This window comes from Drosophila sechellia, chromosome 2L (genome assembly GCF_004382195.2).
Source record: "Drosophila sechellia strain sech25 chromosome 2L, ASM438219v1, whole genome shotgun sequence".
Taxonomy (NCBI): domain Eukaryota; kingdom Metazoa; phylum Arthropoda; class Insecta; order Diptera; family Drosophilidae; genus Drosophila; species Drosophila sechellia.
Window position 1 is genome coordinate 10,060,006 of NC_045949.1, and position 19,934 is coordinate 10,079,939.

Below are 19,934 nucleotides of genomic sequence, written 5' to 3' on the forward strand. Positions count from 1 at the left end.
TGGGTCTAAATATTTGAAGTCATAATAAAATTGTCATCATAAGGTAAGTTTCGCTACTCAAGTGGGCTCCAGTTTCTTCGACTATCAAACAAAATAGCCGAAAAAACAGCTCTGATGGCTTTATTCGAAAAATCCCATCTCTATATATTCGTACCGTAATGTTTTATCAAAACAATAGAGTATATTGTACGTTGTAAAATATACATATATTAAATCTGCATTACTTAAAATGATTCCTCTTATTACAACTACTGAGTGTATGCTAGTCCTTGGGTTCTGTGTAAAGTAAACGAATCGTACACGCGCTGCAGCTCCGACAGACGATACTCCTCCAGGCAAACGATTCCCTGGAGCGACGGAGACAACTTCAGCGCGCACGATAGGCAGTGGACCACGTGTCGTTTCTCCTGCTCCTTGATGAACAGCACATTGAAAACCTCAACCTGCAAAGAGAGCACATATGATTAAGTACACAGGGTTCATAGCACCTATAAAACAATAGAAATACATAAATAATACTACGCTAAATACCTCGCATTGTCCGCAGTAATGGGATGCTTCGTTCTTTCCGCGTCCATTGAAACGTATTTCCACACCTTTCGATTTGACATACTCTTGTATGTGCAAAACGTTTTTCAGCGTTTGCAGCAAACACATTCTGAAATTTGGATACAATATATACCTATACGATCTGCAAAAGGGATCACTTTGATTTTCTAACTCACTTTATCAGCTCGAAAAGTTTGGTATCGGACACTTTGATGTTCCTTGCAAGGTTCCAGCTTAAATGCACCATCGGCACAATGCTTTTGAAGGCCTGCACTTTATTCCACTCATATCGCTCGATGGCAAGAGAATACTGACGGGCAGTCAAGGGTCCAACGTTCCACGCAATGTTGTTGCACCAACCGATCGACTGAACCCAATGGACGCATCTGATAGTAGGTTTGATTGTTAATACATCATCTTTCCTTTTATATTCAGTGCTTACCCGGCATTCACCCAAACCAAGTCACCGGGTTTCTGTATAAATCTATAAACTGGTATATTCTCCTTGTATAAATCCTCCAGGACGGGCCACCACGAGCCGTGCAGATAGCTGATGTTGTTCTTCTCGCACAGATTGTGAACTCCGCCCCAGTAGGCATCGGGTACGGCAAACCATTCACAGTCGCCAGGACCGATGTTGATGTTGATTGAGCAGAAGTTGTTGTTCTCTTGGTGGCCAGGCGTCCTACTTCCGGGCACCTTCATATACAGCTGAACGGTGTTCATGCCCAAAATGACGTGGCCCACGTGTGATAGCATATTGGCAGCGGATATAACTCGCGCAAAAGCTGGCAGTTTTTGTAGCTCTGTTAGTTGTGGTTTCCATTTCTTTTCATCGGAGAGGTCCACGTTGGTTCCGAACCTAAAAAAAAAAGCAAAATAAGCATTTAATTTAAGTTCAACTAGCTCGTTATGCAGACGTAAATGGTTGGAGCTACCATTACCTCAACATTTTGCTGTTTATTTTGTGTTTTTTACGCTTGAGAACAATGTTCGAATTGGATACCGAGTCCTTTGAGTCTGAGTCCGACATTGCTTGCGAGCCGGGGAAACCTTTATCGCTTTCATCCTGCGGTAAAATAAGCTACACGATAAAGTAAACTGTATTCATGTTAAAGAGGAACCAAGCCAACGAACATTACCTTCAAGCTGTCTTGAAAACTGGATGCCTGATATTGGGCATATTTGGCTATGGTTGTGTGAGACCGATGGGAAATGCAGGCCCAGACGCGCTTACCCTGCGAAGTGTCCCAATTTTCATCGGGAGACTGGTGCACTTGGGTCCGAACCTCAACACTATGGTCCGGGTTGGCTTCCACCAACGTTTTGGTCGAAAAGAGACCGAGATCTAGCTTCAGAGCGCCCGCCAAGCCGCGTACAACGGCAATCGGATGTTTCAGGCAAAACTCCTGCAACTGGGGACTGAACGCGTTCTTCTTATTTTCTAAATGAACAGAGGGTGTGGGAGGCAGGAGTTGATCTCGCGTCAGTTTCTGCGGTGGGCAATCGGGCGGAGATGGCGGCGGCGCATTCACTTGCAAAATGGTGCAGTGCACGGGCGGTTCGTCGATCGGCAGCAGCTTCACAGCTGCCATCAACTGCTTTGAGTCCATTTGTATTTTGAACGTGGTTGAGAGGTCGGCGTTGTCACCGCCAATATAATCATGCCTCGAGTCCTCATTGTTACTGAGTGCATCGTGGCTCAAACGTTCGAGCTTGATGCTCTCATTCTGTTTATAAATATCATTCGAGATGTCGTCGAAGGTGTCAAGAACACTTTGCTCCGAACTTTTGTTGCTCTCCGGCATGGCGTTGAAGTTGCGCTGGTTTAAAGATTCCGAAATGTCTGTTTGGAATGTTAGAAAGTAATTTAATACTTTAAGATATATGCTATTTAAATTGGTCACTCACTTATTAGATTTTGCGCAGATGTCTGACTGTTGTTTTGTGTTACTTCTTGTTGGCCTGTGCCATCTTCCTTAATACGTTTCGAAGGTATGGGACTTTGGCTGAGTTGGCTATGCGGATAAGGTGGTGGCGGTCCCTGTTTAAAAACATGGTTTAGTTGATTGCCCACTGATTAGCTTAGGATTTAGGAATTCACCTGTACTGGACTTTGCTTTGTGACCTGTCTTGGTAGCATCTGCGCTGTTTGTTGTTGGCGAGAGTTCATTTCTAATGATATTGGCAGGTTCCAAGCTTCTTCGATTGAACACAGCTGGCGGCGCTTCGATGTAATACTTGGCAATGGTGCTTGACTGAGCTGGCCCTCCAGGAAAGTGATTCTCTGAGATAGGCCTTTCGACAGTCCAATTGTGTCCTTTTTCATACGTATTGCTTGTTTCTTTCGAATTAACGAAGACTTCTTCAAGCAAAACCAGTATGTTAGGTATTTGAACTAGATACATATGCATATTTACATTTACCTGGAATGATATTTGTTTGGTTGCATTTAAGTAGCAAGCATAGGCATCTCGTAATTGACCACAGCTCTCATAAAGTATACCCAGGTTGGTCCACGCGGCTTTATGGTCTTTATCCAATTGCACAGCACATATGTAGGCTTGAAGGGCATCCGTGGGTTGATTTTGTTGCTGATATAAGACGCTATAAGTGCATGTGTAGAATGAAAATAAGATAGGGGACAAGCCAAAGCACATTCATTGTTATTTTACCCGATTGAGCACCAAGTATCAGCATTCCCCTCACTTTTTTCCACCGAATTGCGGTATGCTAGGAAAGCATCATGAACCTTATTGATGCCGGCGTAACACCTTCCTAGTAAATATAATGATTGTCCACTCTTTGGGTCAGCTTCGATTGATTTTTGTAGAAAATTTAATGCGTTCGCTTCACGTTCCTTTTTTTCGCCTAGGCATTCTACGCAATGGTACATCCATCCTTTAAGGATTCAATAAAAAGTTTAGTCTTTAGCAGCTAAAAATATAACTTTCTAGCTCACCTAATTGTCGATAAACATCTGCTTTGAGCTCCAAGGAGATGTTCTTCTCATTTAGAAGAAATTCGTAGCCATCCTTTGCCGCTTTGTGCTTGTTTTGAACTTCGTACAAATGCGCGATTTGAAATTTGACTGTAAAGTATTAATAATGAATTTAGTTGTTTTCGTAAAGTTTAAGGCACGGGGTGAACGTACTGCAAAATATTTAAATTTTGAATGAATCATAGAAGTTTGGGTTCATCGTATTACTTGATGATTCAATGTATAAATATTTTTTGCATATATGTAAGTTGATCAATAACAAGATAACATTTTAAGAAAATATGTGAAGTACGTAAAAATATTTTCACCTAAATGAAACTTATATGCAAAAATGTATAATTATTCGATCGATCTTACCCTGAAGTTCCGAAAAGGTCGAAGGATATGTATAAAGCAGCGCCAATTGTAAATGTTTAAGGGCAATATGGAACTCCCCGCAGTGTTTTAGCATAAGACCTAGACGCAAATGAACTTCATTTGCACATGTAAAATTGGGACTTAGGTATAAAAGCTCCTGAAACGATTTGATGGCCCTAGAAAAAATAGGAAATAAATTAGTACATATATTCGTTTCTGAATTATTTGTTATAACTTGAATGTATTATTTTAATTTATTAAATTTTCTTTTATTTTTAATTTTAAATGAAATCGTTAGTAATTGTTTACAGTGAGCGGTGTTTACATAAGGGCATACATACTTATGTGCATGCAGTCACGTACACATATGCACGTGTATGTACATACATACAAATAACCATTTGAACAAACAAATTCAAGTAACATACTTAATTAAACTAGAACTCCGATGATTAGTGCACAACAGAAAACTTAAATGTTAATCTCCTAAAATGTGCCCGCAAAATGCAGGTTTTGTTTATAAATAACAATAGAACTTGCAGCCGTCGTGTCGACAGACATGTCTGCGTGCACTCAAAAAAACGAGACAGACCGTTTCATGGCTATTTATCAGATAGAAATGCATTGAGAATCATTGATTATTTGCGCCGGACGCGGCCTGCCTAAATGTTAGCTTTCGACATTATTGCAATTAAACAAAGAACACATTTTAACCCCGCAATTCAACTAACGACCTTAAAGGGGGGCACTCATTGCATTTTGTACACAGGCACACGCACACACACACACCGTGTACACACATACATGCATGTAACGAGAATTTATGTATTTTTATAACAGCGAATTGGCAAAAACAAACAAAGGAATACAATGGAAACATCCATTTTTATTTTAAGTTCTGGCAATATTTAATCGGGTTAACTATAATTGTTGTAAGTATTAATGTTTACAGCATCCATTTGTTTTTTTTTTTTAGAATCCAGACAACTGTGAAAAGATCCAAAACTAACCAGTAAACGCACTTTTTTTATTCGAAAAAATCTCGGCAGTCTTAATTTTAATTCGTTGTGAATTGTTTACAAATATATATATACTATTAGTGGCAGTGTTGTTTCGTGTAGAATCTATTTAGTAAACAATTTAATATCAATACAATAGGGATGTGACAGGCGCGATAGCGTGATTAAATGGGAACGATATAATATCGAAACGTATACATCGATAAGAGCTATCGATTATTATAATAAATAAATTTGATTCCACTGGTCATGCATCTACGATTCAACAATTTATATCGAATTCGCATTAAATGGATTTTAATTATTAAATATATCTTAATTGTTTTTAAACGTGATAAAGATATTTCTTAAATACAACACATCTATTTAAGCAGTTAAAATATTAAACTTACCATTTAAAGCACCGAAGTTTAAAATAAGCAACGCCTATTCCATACATAAATGCATGATTTGTCCAGTAATTGTTTTCTCTGAATCGTAAATACTTCTGGTACGCTGATAAAGCTACAAAAAATAATAAGAATTCAGGATCTTTAATAATGGATTGAAGAGATATGTTATTTATGCGTCGTAAAAGCTACGCTGCAGTTTCTCAGATTCTAATGTTAAAGCATGTCAGGCATGCGGCATTTTACAACTATGTTCCTAACTTAAGAAACAATTGTTTCACCTGAAGCATTATGTAAGGTAAAAGAACCAGATATTCACGTCTTCATAAGCACAATTTCGAAATAATTGAAGTACATTAAAATAAAGGAATGTGCCATGTTCATATTCATATATATGAATTTGTGAGGACTACAAGCATCCTATAGATGTTACTGGCACAATCTACAGATTGTATCTGGACAAGTGCATCTTGATGTTTATTTACCTTCAGAGTATTCGCCAAGAAGAAGATGCAGGTGGCCAAGTTTGCAAAGAGCATTAACGTAGTGTTCATCCTGGGGTTTTTCTTCAATGATGGGCACCTTTTCCTTGGTATCTTGCTCGAAAGGTTTGGTGTCGTCATTGTTTTGAGACGATGTGTTTTCCATATGTTCACCTGCTTGAGTTGATGGCTCTAACTTTTGTATAGCATTTTTATTATCACTGCTGTTCTTCGATTCGTGCGCCTGGCCATTTGCAATGTAGTTTTGCAAGTTTGTGATGGTCTGCTGAACGAGATTCCTTAATTCCGCATTTTTCGAATTGGACAAATCCAAAAAGCCGTAGTATCGACTGAAACGTAAATATTATTAAACAAGACTCGAGCGATTGGCATTAATCGTACCTATCCAGCTCGCGGATCAGGCAATCATCCTCGAAAGTTAGTTGCCCCATTCTTAAACCAACTGTTTTCAAAACTACTGGACTTCAGAAGCGTGGGCAATAATACAGCGTAGTTTTTAAAATCTTTTTTTATTTATATTTTTAGTTTAGAGGTGACACTAAAATATTCTTAGAGATGAGACAGGTTTCTATGGTCGACGTGTCACGCCTTTCTTGAAGTTCGTTTCTCACTATCGATTTGTGAGGAACGATTGGGAAATGTGGTGAACTGTGACCAAATAATTTTTTATTTTGCGTTAACTGATAACACTTTATTATACAACAAATCAATACAGATGCTATTTACAATTTATGTTTTAAAAATTTTAATTTTATTGCAGCACATTTGTTTCTTTGCAGATTAAATATACATTTAGGTTATTGAAACTGATCTAATTACAGATCACAAAATAAATGGAAAAATTAGTTAAAAAAAATGGAAATTTATTGTGCGAGTTTTTGCTAGTAGTAAATTAAATATGCATATCCATGCACAAACTCCTTTGGCCTTAGAAATGCTTTCTCCGTTTTTTAGGAATTCTTTCTCACTTTCGATGTTTTCATTAACTGCAATATAAGCAAAATTTTAGGTCATTTTGAATTAAAAGTATTTTAGCTAAACAATTAATGTAATATTTGAATATCATTAATAATGAATAAACTTACAAGGGTCCTCTGTGTTTAAAAAGTCTTCTGAGACGCTTTCAACGTTTACAGCATCTGAAAAGAATTACTCGGTGAATAAGTATAGCAAAAGGAAAATAAGTAGATTTTAGAACCATTTAAAAAGCAATTTGAAAGTATGAACAGTGGCTTTCATTTTCTTACCAGTTTCTGAATCCGTCAAATCTTCTACATCAGTTTCAATGTCATCTTTAACTGAAATTAAATATTCAAATTTAAGTTATTTTAGATAATAAAACTAAGTAAATTTGACTTACTGGGGTTTGCTGGGTCTGGAAAATACACCGCATCAGGCTCAACGAATTCCTCAACTGAAAAAATATTTTAAAATGTACTAATTAATATGTAATTGATATGTAAACAACGAAAAATCAAATTCCTAAGGGATTTCTAAAAAGGCTAGTAAGGACCTTTCATATTTATTTGATTTTTGATAAATGTGTTAAGATAACCCTTCTTCCCAAAAGAAAAGCGTTATAAATTTAAGACCTTAAAATTCTGGCTATAAGTAGTTCTTTTTAGCTTTATCAGAAAAATATTCTTATCAAAATGCAGTTAATCTTTCTCGGGAAAGCAGAGGAAAGATTCTACGAAACTATTTGTTTCTCTTAATCCGCAAACGATAAACTACTTTTGACAGCAAAATAAATATAGTAAATAAATTTCTGTTTACACTACCTATTTCTGCGATTTTTCTTTGACGATAAGGTAGAGATGCACTGTAGTTGTTGTTTTGAATGTCCGCAATCTCTGCATTCTGTATTATTGTATATATCCAACTTAAATATGGATTTAATTGCGTAAACCTATTTGGGCGCTGAACTTCAAGATTAGATTCCCGTTTATTTTTCGATGGCAAGCCATAGGAAATGATTCCAACTAAATTGCTTTCATGAATAACACCATAGCCGGGATATATGTTTTCTCCATTCGAATTCTTCCAAACCTATTGTATGAATTATATGTATTATTAAAATTGATTTTTGAAGTAAATATGTAAGTACTTACGTAAGATTCCACGCCCTCCTCCAATGGAGAATCGGTAAAATCATAGTCAGCGACTAAAACCCATTCAATATCGCTTCGCTCGGCAAGAGGAAGTTGCGTACTGAGACTTAGGATCGCTATATCATTGTCCAACGATGAGAAATTAAACTGCGGATAGATGTCTATGCCACCAACGAGGTATATCAACTCGATCAAATCTTCGCCCTTAAAGGATACCGCCAACTCATCAGCTTTTAACAATTCTCTTCCATTTACGAAATCGTTATCACTCAATAAACACGACGCTGAAGTCAAAACCAGGCGACTCTGAATGACATTTCCATAGCAGTGACCGTCGATCAAATCTCCTAGAGAATTCCTTTTGCGCACAAGGACTTGGTACGAAGGACGAAAGTACTCATTTTGCACGAACGGAAAAAAGCACAAGATAATCAGAGCTAACGAAATCATAGTATCTTTGGCTACGCAGGCGGGAGAACCTTGACTGTCTTCACGGTTTCCTTACACGTTTAAGATAGTAAGCAACCTCGGATGCACAGATGCCGAGATATAGCTTATCTTTTTATATAATTTGCTTAAGTACAGCGGAACCCGCATTCTTGGGTCTCAATTCGGCTGCGATAATTCAGCATAAACAGGTGTGCGAAATAACACTTATTTTTATATTAAGTGTAACTGAGGAAGTAGTCAAAACATTACGCTCATTATGTGATAACAATTAGCACTAAGATTCCCAAATTTTTGGTATCTTATATCGCATGTTTTTACAGTTTCACTGTTGTTTGTCTGGCTTCATAAAATTAATGAAAAATAAAAGAGGGCAGCTCACTAAGCACGGAAAATCGTTAACAGGGTGATCCGATTTGTAAGCAAAATATTTTAAATAATTAAAAAACGGTAATAATAAATATTGTATGTGCCTTGGTAAACGTTTTAAAACGACTCTTCTAACTCGTTTACTTAGCTTTAGATTATTTTTGTTAATTGTTTTAATGGAGGATTTAAGAACAATTAATATAAGCAGTAATATTTATTTTCTTGTTTACGCAAGCTTAGACTGCAATTTGTTTGCATGCAAACGCAGGCGACAGTGCAGAAAGCCCATTATTTATGTTTTCAAATGAACTGCAGCAGAAATGTATAAATAAGAGTCAAATTTTATTTTTTTAACAAATAAGTGAAAAGAGCTGTCTGTTCCGACTGGGATGTACCCAGCGATTCATGAGTTCAAGGTAGTTCTAGATCAGCTCAATTTGGCTAATCTTTATGAAGAAACAGCAAGTAAACAATTGCAGTAATCTGGTTTACTAAAGAACCTTTCGAAAACTGTTTTGAAAGACAATAAAACGTTTTTCTCCTTCGATATTACAATACCTCAACAATCGAATTAAATAAAAAGTAATTAATGCTCAATAGGTTGGCTAGTGCCGCAGTTAACAAATATAAATCTGCAATATTTTATGACACTTGTATATAAAAGACTTATCTACTCCTCAAATTACAACTGTGTCGACATTTCTCGTAAAACTTATATAAATAAACAGGGGAATATTTACACGATCGCTTCTAATGGTTTGCAACAGTGCTCTTTAAATAACAAAAGGTTCAAATTTTATTAACTTGAATATCGAGTACAATAAATCGTTTAATTTAAATGAAACCCCTTTTCCTTGGTTGCTGTTAACAAGCGCTCCTTCATGATCTCTTCGGTTGGGTAGTCGGGAAGCTTTAAGTAGTGAACGCACGTGTTCACGGATGGATAGCTTCCAACGCCAGCATCTACCTTTCGGACAACTGTCAGTCGGGGATGAAGATTGGCCAGTCCGCCTGGTGGCAGGCTGCTGCAACCGGTTGTGAACTGGAGGAACGCCTTCCTCTCGTCTCCCGACATGCTCAACAAAACGTTAACAAAGCGTTGGAATCCGGGACTGGAATTAAGATCAATTAATTAATTGTAATAATTTGAAACATCTGTATTATTGTAAGCTTACCTGTCTTTGTTGTAACCAAGTTTTGGTTCAGTGTATGAAATAATGTCTTCTCGGCTCCAATGGGGGAACTGCTCGCCACAAATCATCATTCGTGCCTCTGAGGGAGTAAAAGCGGCCAACTTTTTCAAAGGGAACACTTCGTTGAACCCATCACTGAAGGCCTTCATTTGCTGAGCGATTCCGTCCTGCAGGATGAAGTTCATCAGCAGTTCGCAGTACGCTTCCAGGTTGTCGATGGTGACGTTCACTGACGATCCATTGGGCAGCAGTTCGGCCTGGGTGTAACCATAGATCGAGGAACTCGGCAGATACGTGAACGTAAGAGCCAGGTCTTCCAAAGATACCTCCAAGCCATTTTGGGTTTGCAGCTTAAGCTCGTTGATAAGCTCATGTTTCTTCTCCGCGCTTATAGTATCGTCAAACTCGATTGATTGCTTTCGCAACAATAGGTTTTGCATTTCCTGTAGGAATTGATAACGAGTGGGATCGATTTCTTTCAAGTTCTCCAATGACAAAATACCCCCGAATGCATTCGACTTGTTGGAATCAGTTCGCAGCAGTTTGGTGCAGGTTTCTACTATATCAGATTCTTCTGATACGACTGAAAGGTCGCCATTTCGTCTATCCGAAATGACTTTCTGGAGATTGCGTGATAAAACTTTGTTGTGACAAAGCAGCTGTAGAAATGATGTCGATAAGGGTATGTCCACCAGGCGCATATCCTGCAAAACCTTTGCCACAAAAACGCCAAAGAACCAGAAATATTTGAGCACATTCTCACATATCTCCGAATTCTGCGGTAATGGGGCTGGGAATATGCCGTGCTCCCTGCGATTTACGTAATACCCAACTGGTTTTGAGTTTCCTTCCGCACTCTGCGGCGAGTTTTCCATGTCCTCGCCCAAGTCATCATCACACAGCCACATACAAAGGTCGGAACGCTGGATTTCAGCGGCCACCAAGGCGTAGAACTCCAAAGTTGGTCCCAAACCAGTTCCTTCCTCATCCAAAAACTCCACCTCCAGCACGGACTTTCGATTGCAGTGAGTCTTCATCACCTGCATGGCCCACATGAGCAGGTCCTCGTTTCGCGGCACTTTTACGCGTTCGTGCTTTAGACGCCCGATGCGGAATTCGTGATCATCCCGCCGCGGACTCATGATGGGTATCCTCTGCCGTTCCACGGTGACATCTCGCTGCGACTGCAGGCATACTATGCTGCGCGATGCTCCGAACGATGTGCAGTTGAAGTACAACTGCCTGGTCTCAAACGGAAACAGAAAGGGGCAGGATTGGTTTAGGTTCTCGCACCAATTAGGCAGCGCGTTGCTTGCTAGCACCAATGGATCCTGAATTTGCTGCTGCAGTTTGTTGGTTATTTTCTTGCTGATGAAGAGATCTTCGGACAACACCGATACACCGTGCTCCTTGACATCCGAATCGATTTCGGACTGATTGAGACCATTGATTTGAGTGAGCAGCTCGAGTACATCGTCTACGGAGCACAGGTTATTATCGGCCACGTTGAAACCGATGTGCATGGGCGAGTTGGGGGACAAAGTGGATGCACCACTCTTGGAGGACACATCGGGCGTTTGCGGGAACTCCTCCGACTCCAAGCAGGTGCTCTCCTGGGCCTCGGGTGATACCTCCCGGTACACGATGGTGTATGTGGGCTCCCATATCTTTCGGAACTTGTCCAGCTTGTTCAACTGACTGCACTGAAGTAATTCCTGTACCGCTCTGAATATGGTCCAGTCGGTGTTGCTCAGGTCGATTTCCACTTCGGGTATACCACCGATTCCGGGACCACGCAATTTAAGGCCCAGCAAGGGCTGTTCGATAGTCTCAGGTCCACTCTGCTGGGGTTTCGGTAGCTCGGCGCCAAGAGGGGATATTTCCAAATCAGAAGTTTGATTGACGTTGGTGCGACCCGGGCGTGGATCGAATGCCGGTATCAACGCGGAGAACTGCCTCTTTAGTACAAACTCATCGTCCCAGGACTTGCGCTTGGTCACGCCCACCAATCGGTTCTCCATCGCCTCATCATCCATAAAGGTAAGCAAGTTGCGTGAGACCATCACCTGCAGCAGTGTGTTTCCAACCTCTTCGTACTCGTCCTCATTCTCCTCTTCATCGTTGTCCTCATCCATGTCGTCCTCATCGTCCAAGTCACCCAACAACGCCGGAGCTCTGCAGCTCTCCAAAAAGTCTTCCAGGGACACTTGCTCACTGTCACTCGATGTGGATGTTAGACTCATGGTTAGGGTATGATTAATCGTGGATGCCGATTGCTGTCCCGCAGAGTTATTTGAAGGGTTCGACGGAGCTATGTTTTCGCTATTATTCGACGACAGACTTGGGTAACTTTGGGCGGTGCTAAGCAGTCCGGAGTGGAAATTGCTTGACAATGCCAACTTAACTAAACTGGTTACCGAGTGGCCAAGGAATGAGCCTGAAGCGTTCTGATCGCCGTGCTCGTTCACATTGGCTTCCGCATTCATGATCTGATTATCCTGTATATTGGTACCTTGGGAGGTACGGCGACGTGCAATCGCGGCAAATGTCTCCAGCAAACCGGTGTGAGTTGCCACTTCGGAAGTCGAGGGAACTTCCGAAGCCGACGTTGTTGTCAGATTAGGAACACTGATGCTCATCTGGCTGGGAACTGAAACGTTTTCGTTTGAAATCGGCTGTTCCTTGATGTCCACAATGGATAACACAGCATTTGGTTGCTGAGCTGGTTTCAATGTTACACTGGGCTTCTTTGAACTCTTAGTGGGGAACTCTTCGGATGTAACTATAATTTGCTTTTGATTGGCATTATCTGGATTTATAAGAGCCTGGGCCTTCGGCGTCTTCTTACCGCCAACTGGCACATTTGTGCAGGGCACTGGGAAAGTGTCCGTGGAAAGAATGTTATTGGACATGTTCCGAATCATGTCGACGCCATCACGCATTTTGTCGATCATTTCGAGGGCTTCGGTTGAAAGTTGTGTTACCGGTGGGCAGCCAGCAATGTTCGAGGTTCGGAGATTCGCGAGCAGGTCCTTGGATATCTTATTCACCGAGTTGTTGGCGTTCATCTTGTTGTTTTCCTCAATGTTGGATATGTTTTTGATATCATTCTCTCGCGGCGACGAACTCTGCACATCCGGATGGCTAGAGCTTTGACTCTCAGTAACGCTCTCAGCGGGTTTGTAGGTTGGCGTTAGGACGCTGCATATATTCTCTTTCGACAACTCAGTTAGTGATAGGTTCTCCGAAATGGTGGCTAGGTCGGAAACAATGCTCGAGTTAATTGCCGGCATCGAGTTGTTGATGGCAGACAAGTCCGATATGTGCTCCAACTCTCGGCTCAATGGCGAGGGTCCGCTTATGTTATCCTTATGCATTTGGTTGGTGCCAGACTCCTTGTGCTTGGCCCGTGCTTCCCTGGAGGAAGATGTGTTCATGGCAAGTTGGTTTGATATAATCTGTGTCTTGGCCGAAGCAAATACGTTCTCTGCAATCGTCTCCACAGCCTGCTTCCAGGCCAAGTTGTCAGCCGAAACAGTTTGATTGGACGCACCCTCGGAGTTTTGATTCTTCTCAGTGGCTTCGGGCAGGGATGGAGTGGAGCTCGATTTGCGTGAGGTGAGCGTGTTTCCCTTCTCATTTGATTTAGCAGCTGTGCTCGCACTGCTCATCGACTGATTCCCGTCGAAGGCGGATAGGTATTCCCCATCAGCCAACTTCAAATCGTATTTTCCTTCGGCTCCCATGCGATAGGAGTTACGTACGCCATGGTCCCACTTCACATCGATCCAGCCGTTGTGTATTTCGCCGGTTATTGTGCCCTCGGCACATCCGTCCTGTTCCTCCCAGCGCCAATCGACGCCACGGATCACTCGTGCACCGGTGGTCATGTGCTTCAGCTGTGCCCTTATCTGCCGCCTCTCGCGCCTTGTCTTTGCCTCAGCTTCCTTGACACTCTTTCCGATATCGTCGGCAACGCCCACGACGCGACCATAGATTTCGAAGCCACTTAAGCTCAAATAATGGGTCTGGCCAGACGCATTGCGTCCATTTTGCTGGATTCTAATGTGGCGATACCTTACGGAATCATCAGTTGCACAAGTAATAGGCCAAGTGGCTGTGCTGCCAGGCTCCACAAGACTCTTGTCGTCCACATGTGTGCTGAGGGTGGTCCAAGTTGAGCCATCCTTTGATCCCTGAAGTAGCCAGTTTCTCAAAGCCGATCTTCCATAGCCGCGGGCATGACGCAGCGTGTAAGCAGTGGGAATTATATAGACACCCAAGTCGATGGCGAACCAAGCCTTCTTGTTGTCCTTGGTGTGACAATTGAGTGAGATGCTATCGCGTGATAGAATATCCTCCAGTTTGCCATAGGGCAAGGTCTTGCCCTCCGAGCTCGTCACTTGCACCAGGCCATATTGTGCTGGGTTAACCCAATCGCAGGTCTTTGCATTGGAGCCAATGTAGAATAGCAAGCCTTCCTCGTCGAAATCAAAGGAGTGCGCAAACACGGTACCGGTCCTATGCTCCCGAATTTTCTTCAAATAGAAGTATGTTGAGCGATCGAGGTCGTACCATTGTTTGGCCACCATTTTCAGTAGATATTTAGAAAGTTGTCCAATCGTTGCCAATGGCTCCATTTTAAGTGTGCGTCCCGATCGATCGAATAAAGTGCTTTCGCACTCTGCACGCTCCAAACGGAAACGAAGTCTTTTCTGCAGAATTTGCAAACTATATCCAGTGCATGGAGAATCGTACAAATAGACTGGCAACTTCTCGGTGCTTTCCAAAACCGACACAAGTTTTTGAATTAAGATACTTGCAGTACTTTTAGTTCTTGGTTTGTTCGTTGCAGACTCAACGTTGTCCTCCAGTATACATTTCTTGAATACAGCGACTCGTTGCTTTTGCATTTTGTTTCGCTTGCAGCGAGGTGAGTTAGTTTCCCAATGATTGACCGACAGAACGGCTACCAAAGCTTGTACCAATCCCGACGAATGCATTTCATAGGCGCTTACAACGCCGTCTTCGTGTATCAGTTGAGATAGCTTCATTAGGGCGTCCGAAAGTGTGGTCTCCCAGTTTCCATTTGGTGCCATGTGCTGCTCCTCAAAGGATAGCTCAATTTGCTTCACGATATCCGTAAGTATGGCTACGGCGCCCCGAGGAATTATTTGCGCAGACTTGAAGTACTTGTTATAAATTTCTCGCGATAGGTTTCGAACCTGGAACTTTTGACCCTCTGTCTTTGACTTGTTGCGCTTCTTTTTGGCTGTTGACCAACCGGATGCGAAATCAGGACCCAGGACAGTTTCTGCCGAGAAGGTATGCTTCGTTCCACGATTGCTTTCAAAAATAAAACCAGGCAAATCGTCCTGCAGCACGGTAACTTGATGGCCTTCGGTGTTGTGAATTTGTAGCTGGTTTGTTTTCTGCGACTGCAGAACCCAGTTGCCAACCACTAGGCGCAGAGCACTCGCAGTGGGCAAAATGGGCTGTGATACAACTCCTGCAATCACGCAGGAACGAGCACGCATCAGTTTCTCAAGAAACTCGCCCCGATTTTCTAAAAATTAATTAATGTTTAATCTAGCAATGTAAGGTATTTTTAACACGTACCAGAACTATCATTTCCGTTCTCCGGACTTCCACTGGAGTACATCGTTGCCAGTTTGCCATCTATTATGAAGCGGAACCATCCGTTTGAGCCATTGGAAAGCTCAAGGGCCACAGAATCTGACCAGACGTACAAGCAATCCCGGCCCCTGCAAATGCTCCACTCGCGCCAGTGATAGGGCTTCCCTTGCAATATCTCCTTGGCGTCTTCCATAGGATCATCTAAATTGGATGGTCCCATCGATAAGCATTGCTTTCAAATCAAATGAATTGAATATACCTGATGTTGGCCTTGGAGCGACTACGACACTGGTCGAAGATCTTTGCGCTGTGGCTGGTTCCTCTACGGTCCCTGGTAATTGCACATACAGTTCCTCCGCATCGGTGTCCATCAGGGCTTGGACCTTTGCAAACACTCCTAGCCTTGCAAAATGGTCGAGGAATTCCTCCTGTGTCTTACACATAATTTCCTCAATAATGTTTAAAACTATTAAATGACCGTCATCGTCATCCTGCAATACGTTAAAGATAGTAATTAGATTGATGTGATGATTATTGTCTATTATATATACCTCGTTATCTAGGACACTGGCGACTACCTCAATTAGTAGGTTCCCACCATTTTGACCCGATGTCGACGCTGCATCTTCGCTAAAACTGGTTTCACTGAGACTTTGGAGCACCGTTGGGTACGCGTACTGAACTATCTTTTTGATCAGGGCCAAACTGGCCCGCCGAACGCTGCCCAGCATCGAACCCAGGAAGGTTCTACAGAATATGGGCAGAAGAACCTTTAGGTAAACAGGCGCCATTTCCGGATCACCTCGGGGCTCCATTAGTGTGTACTTTTTGCCATCTTTGTTGAGCAGCGAATGATCTGGAGACATCCACTCGCCGGGCGACTGCAAAATTGCCGCCACCTCTCGGTGTCCATCGTCCAATCTTTCGCGCGCCTTATCCAATGGCGTTTTGCCATCTTCATCTCGCAAATCCGGATAGGCTCCGAATTTCAAAAGGATTTTCGCAATTGCCGGACGACCAAAACAAGCGGCATAGTGTAGGGACGAACTTCGTTGACCCTTGTTGACATCGGCTCCCTTCTCACACAAATATTCTACCATTTCCAAGGTTCCGAAGGCCGATGCCCAATTGAGAAGTGTTTGGCCCACATCGTCCATACAATTGACGTCAATGCCGCCCGATTCGATGGCCTCACGAAGGGCTTCCGAATCCTTCGATCGTATGCAATCAATGAGCTGGCGATGCGTGCGATCGGTGTTGGTATTATTACGCCTTGGTCGTGGCGCCAACTGTCCCTGATTGGGGTTGTTACTTCCTCGGTTTAAAGCTTGGCGACCCTCGAACAATAGTAACAGCAATAGATCCGCGAAACGCATGCAATCCAGCACGCATCGCTCATCGCCCTGCAGAGCTCTTTCAAGGGCATCAGCCAACTGGGATCGCAAAATGTCATGGGTAATCGAGGGCGATCCGCGACAAAGTGTGGACAACAAGGAAATCGTTGTTGATATCGATTGCGGCGAGGCGGCGGCATCAGATGACTTAACCTTGGTGCTGTTGGATATGGTTGCAGTTCCCGCAACGTTTTCATTAATGGCATCCGAGTTTGTGGTTGCAGCGGGTTGGCTAGAGCTGGTTGGCTGGGTTCCAGCCGCTGTTAGCGAAGAGTGCGTGTTTCCTCCGACACTTTTGAGGCGCTTCAACAACTCGGTTGTCAGGCCGTACTCAGCCAACGGTGCTGGGTCCACCCACTTTCGTGTGAATCGGTCTGCCACAGAGGCAAAGCACTTTAGAGCTCCATCGGATACCATGGGGTCCTCGTGTTGCAGCAGAGTGCTCAGACTCTCGACGCAGTTTTGTATGCATGGAGTGTTGGGTTCCACTTTGGTGCAGAGCCTGGATACCACCGACATGGAGGAGTGTAAGGTGTCCTTGTGAACCTGCGAGCCACAGTCCCGAATGAAGGACAGTACGCAGTTGAGGCCACCGCCCTCGAAGACGGCGCCCGCTTCCCGGGTGCAAATCAGCTCGAGCACTTTGATACATTGCTCGGCAAGATCGCGAGATGTGCGCGATGATAGATCGGCAACCACTAGATGATTGCATATGGCTTTGATGGCGCCATCAATGGAAACGATACGCCTGGTGCATTCAGCCGAAACATCCAGGTAATAGGTGATGGCTCGCGCAGTGACCTCGAGTACATTTTCAGGTGCAAGTTCGTCCAGGAATATCTTACACAGCGCCGGTAAAAAAGTTCGAGGAGGACAGCTGATGTTGGGGACGGATAGATTAGATTAGTGATCAAAGGATAAGTCTTCTATCGCGGTCAATAATACCTTTCGAAGCAACGATCTACATTATCGGACATTAGGAGCAGCATACAAAGCTGCTCCAGGGCGATCAGTTGCATATCCCGCTCATCTCCTTGTCCCATGGACAACCATTCCAGCAGCGTCTCGGGGTCGACATCGCCCATCTGTAAGGAAAACAACAACAAAATTTTGAATATTGACTTTAAAGCTGACTTTATTATATATGTAATGTATTGACAGCTGAGTCACAAATCAACAAAAGAAGACGTGGAGCCTTCAAATGGATGTCTTATTGCAAATAAAAAGGAATATATACTTAATATATGAACTTGAAAGACAGACAGTGCAGAATATATATATAAGAAATAATATACAATATTCCGGACAGTTCTTTCAAATTATGGATGATCTGAAGTAAATATTTACGAGCGATTTAAATCTAAACAATTGCACAACAATTGAGTTTAGGCACCTGAAGATCGAACTTTTGTTAATTTAAGTCATAAAGCACCATACACATGAAGGACAATTCTTCTAGTTTAAAAAAAAAAAAAAAAACGTAGGTCTTTGGGACTTACATTTATTTATATTTAAACTTTAGTTCCTTACGTTTTATTTTGATTTCACTGAGCTAATTTCTCAACAGAGCACGTAATTTTTTAACGTAGACAGCAGAATTGATAACATTTACTTTTGTAATCAATTAGAAAACGTCATTCTTGTTGGAAATGACGTTTTGTTTTTTAAATTATTTAATGCTTTACTTAACAAAAATTATTTAATATATATGTATGTATATATTTTTTAACTTACCGCAAATCGAAATTTGATTTATGCTTCTATACCAAAACTGAAAAAGAAAAGAATTATATATACATTAACAATAATATTCTAATGACTCACGGCATTCGTATAAATTATTTAATAACATACGAGAAATATATTAAAAAGATTTCGGACTGAAATAATTTTGTCTAGTTGATAGGACAACTTTGGGTTGCTAGGCGTTTTTCAATTGGCACAGAAAGATAATATTACAATTTTAAATAAATAAACAAAAATTGAGCCAGCAAGTCGTGTCTTATGGGAATCGTTTCTTAGAAGTGTGTAAGTATTTCGTCATTTTTATAAAGACTTATTGGCAATATTGGATTAGCCAATTGGATAAGATATCATTCCTTTTTGGGGAACCCGAATGGCCAAATGCACATATGGCGAACAAAGAGATAGTTGGAGGGAAATTGCGTTGTGCCATCTTAACTCACTAAAATTTCACCGCGATGACTCGAAGTTCGTCAAGTGATGTTATAATATATGTACGTATGCGAATTGTTTTCATAAAAGATAACGGTAAGTGCTAAAAACTGTTTTGAAAATCAACAACATAAGCATATGTACATCGATATGTACCGATATACACGTACACATACATATGCACGTATATAATCAGTTTTTCAATTACACTTGATACATTTTCTTGCACATGATAATAACCGATGGGTGTCCCGTTGTACGTTTTAGAATTACACTAAAGGTAATTCCATTTTTATGTGGCGAAAGAATTTCAGGAATCGTGTATAGAATGATGACACTACGTTTTTTTCTCCTTCAACGAATTACCAGTTGTGTATGTATAATTTAAAGACCTTTCTTTTCTGATAGTCCAACAATGGAGTTACATAAAAACGCAGTTGAAATATCCATTGTCTTTGACCAGGTATGTACACTAGTCACAATACATATGTGGACCACACGAAAACATGTGCACACGTAATGTAATTGTCCATTATTTATTAACATTAAGTGTCGTGTCTCTGCTCACACACATACGTCCATATGCAAAAGAAAAATACACAAATCTTGAGAAAATTTTTGTTGAATTGAGATGATCTACCTTTTTTGCATTATATTGAATATTTTGCTAGGGCTTGCACTCTTTTTTAAAGCTGCTTTTTAAAGCTTTTTTACAATTACTCAATACACAACACTATTTTTATTCACACAAATATCCAGCAGCACAGCTCGAAAATTGATTATAGAGATT

The 19,934-nt window shown here is 41.5% G+C and overlaps 3 protein-coding genes across 8 annotated transcripts; all 3 read right to left on the reverse strand.

The window, feature by feature from the left end:
• Positions 1-44: 44 nt before the first annotated feature.
• LOC6611949 (lysine-specific demethylase 6A) lies at positions 45-6,325 on the reverse strand. 6 transcript variants are annotated; one of them, XM_032714119.1, is made up of 15 exons: positions 6,200-6,325; positions 5,801-6,147; positions 5,319-5,430; positions 3,908-4,083; positions 3,512-3,640; positions 3,225-3,450; positions 2,976-3,156; positions 2,654-2,911; positions 2,461-2,593; positions 1,692-2,395; positions 1,494-1,618; positions 992-1,411; positions 726-935; positions 532-658; positions 45-443 (listed from the first exon to the last, which is right to left on the reverse strand). In XM_032714119.1, exons 1-15 carry the CDS (start codon positions 6,247-6,249, stop codon positions 249-251), a joined length of 3,393 nt encoding a protein of 1,130 aa, XP_032570010.1. In that variant the 5' UTR covers positions 6,250-6,325; the 3' UTR covers positions 45-248. The 6 variants fall into 6 exon arrangements, with proteins under 6 accessions (XP_032570010.1, XP_032570008.1, XP_032570009.1 ...); XM_032714117.1 differs by having other exon boundaries at positions 1,494-1,633; positions 6,200-6,324; XM_032714118.1 differs by having other exon boundaries at positions 2,654-2,914; positions 6,200-6,324.
• Positions 6,326-6,494: 169 nt separating this feature from the next.
• Positions 6,495-8,453, reverse strand: LOC6611950. Its single transcript, XM_032714124.1, has 6 exons — positions 7,930-8,453; positions 7,600-7,867; positions 7,179-7,232; positions 7,066-7,116; positions 6,904-6,957; positions 6,495-6,804 (listed from the first exon to the last, which is right to left on the reverse strand). The coding sequence occupies exons 1-6, from the start codon at positions 8,377-8,379 to the stop codon at positions 6,665-6,667; spliced, it is 1,017 nt and encodes a 338-aa protein (XP_032570015.1). The 5' UTR covers positions 8,380-8,453; the 3' UTR covers positions 6,495-6,664.
• Positions 8,454-9,517: 1,064 nt separating this feature from the next.
• LOC6611951 (E3 ubiquitin-protein ligase Ufd4) lies at positions 9,518-19,839 on the reverse strand. The gene is made up of 8 exons (XM_002036432.2): positions 19,785-19,839; positions 18,704-18,740; positions 17,915-18,054; positions 16,127-17,846; positions 15,835-16,066; positions 15,558-15,776; positions 9,921-15,504; positions 9,518-9,857 (listed from the first exon to the last, which is right to left on the reverse strand). The coding sequence occupies exons 3-8, from the start codon at positions 18,052-18,054 to the stop codon at positions 9,575-9,577; spliced, it is 8,178 nt and encodes a 2,725-aa protein (XP_002036468.1). The 5' UTR covers positions 18,704-18,740; positions 19,785-19,839; the 3' UTR covers positions 9,518-9,574.
• Between the last annotated feature and the right edge of the window lie 95 nt (positions 19,840-19,934).

Coding starts and splice junctions, on each gene's coding strand:
- LOC6611949 (XM_002036430.2), bottom strand. CDS start 6,249: ATGGGGCAACTAACTTTCGAGGATGATTGCCTGATCCGCGAGCTGGAT. Junction 2,396..2,460: donor ATCTGCGCAAAATCTAATAA/GTGAGTGACCAA, acceptor CATTCCAAACAG/ACATTTCGGAATCTTTAAAC. Junction 1,634..1,691: donor GTTTTCAAGACAGCTTGAAG/GTAATGTTCGTT, acceptor TTTATCGTGTAG/CTTATTTTACCGCAGGATGA.
- LOC6611950 (XM_032714124.1), bottom strand. CDS start 8,379: ATGATTTCGTTAGCTCTGATTATCTTGTGCTTTTTTCCGTTCGTGCAA. Junction 7,233..7,599: donor AAGAAAAATCGCAGAAATAG/GTAGTGTAAACA, acceptor ATATTTTTTCAG/TTGAGGAATTCGTTGAGCCT. Junction 6,958..7,065: donor TTTGACGGATTCAGAAACTG/GTAAGAAAATGA, acceptor AATTCTTTTCAG/ATGCTGTAAACGTTGAAAGC.
- LOC6611951 (XM_002036432.2), bottom strand. CDS start 18,054: ATGGGCGATGTCGACCCCGAGACGCTGCTGGAATGGTTGTCCATGGGA. Junction 17,847..17,914: donor GTAGATCGTTGCTTCGAAAG/GTATTATTGACC, acceptor CCCCAACATCAG/CTGTCCTCCTCGAACTTTTT. Junction 15,777..15,834: donor CGCTCCAAGGCCAACATCAG/GTATATTCAATT, acceptor CATCCAATTTAG/ATGATCCTATGGAAGACGCC.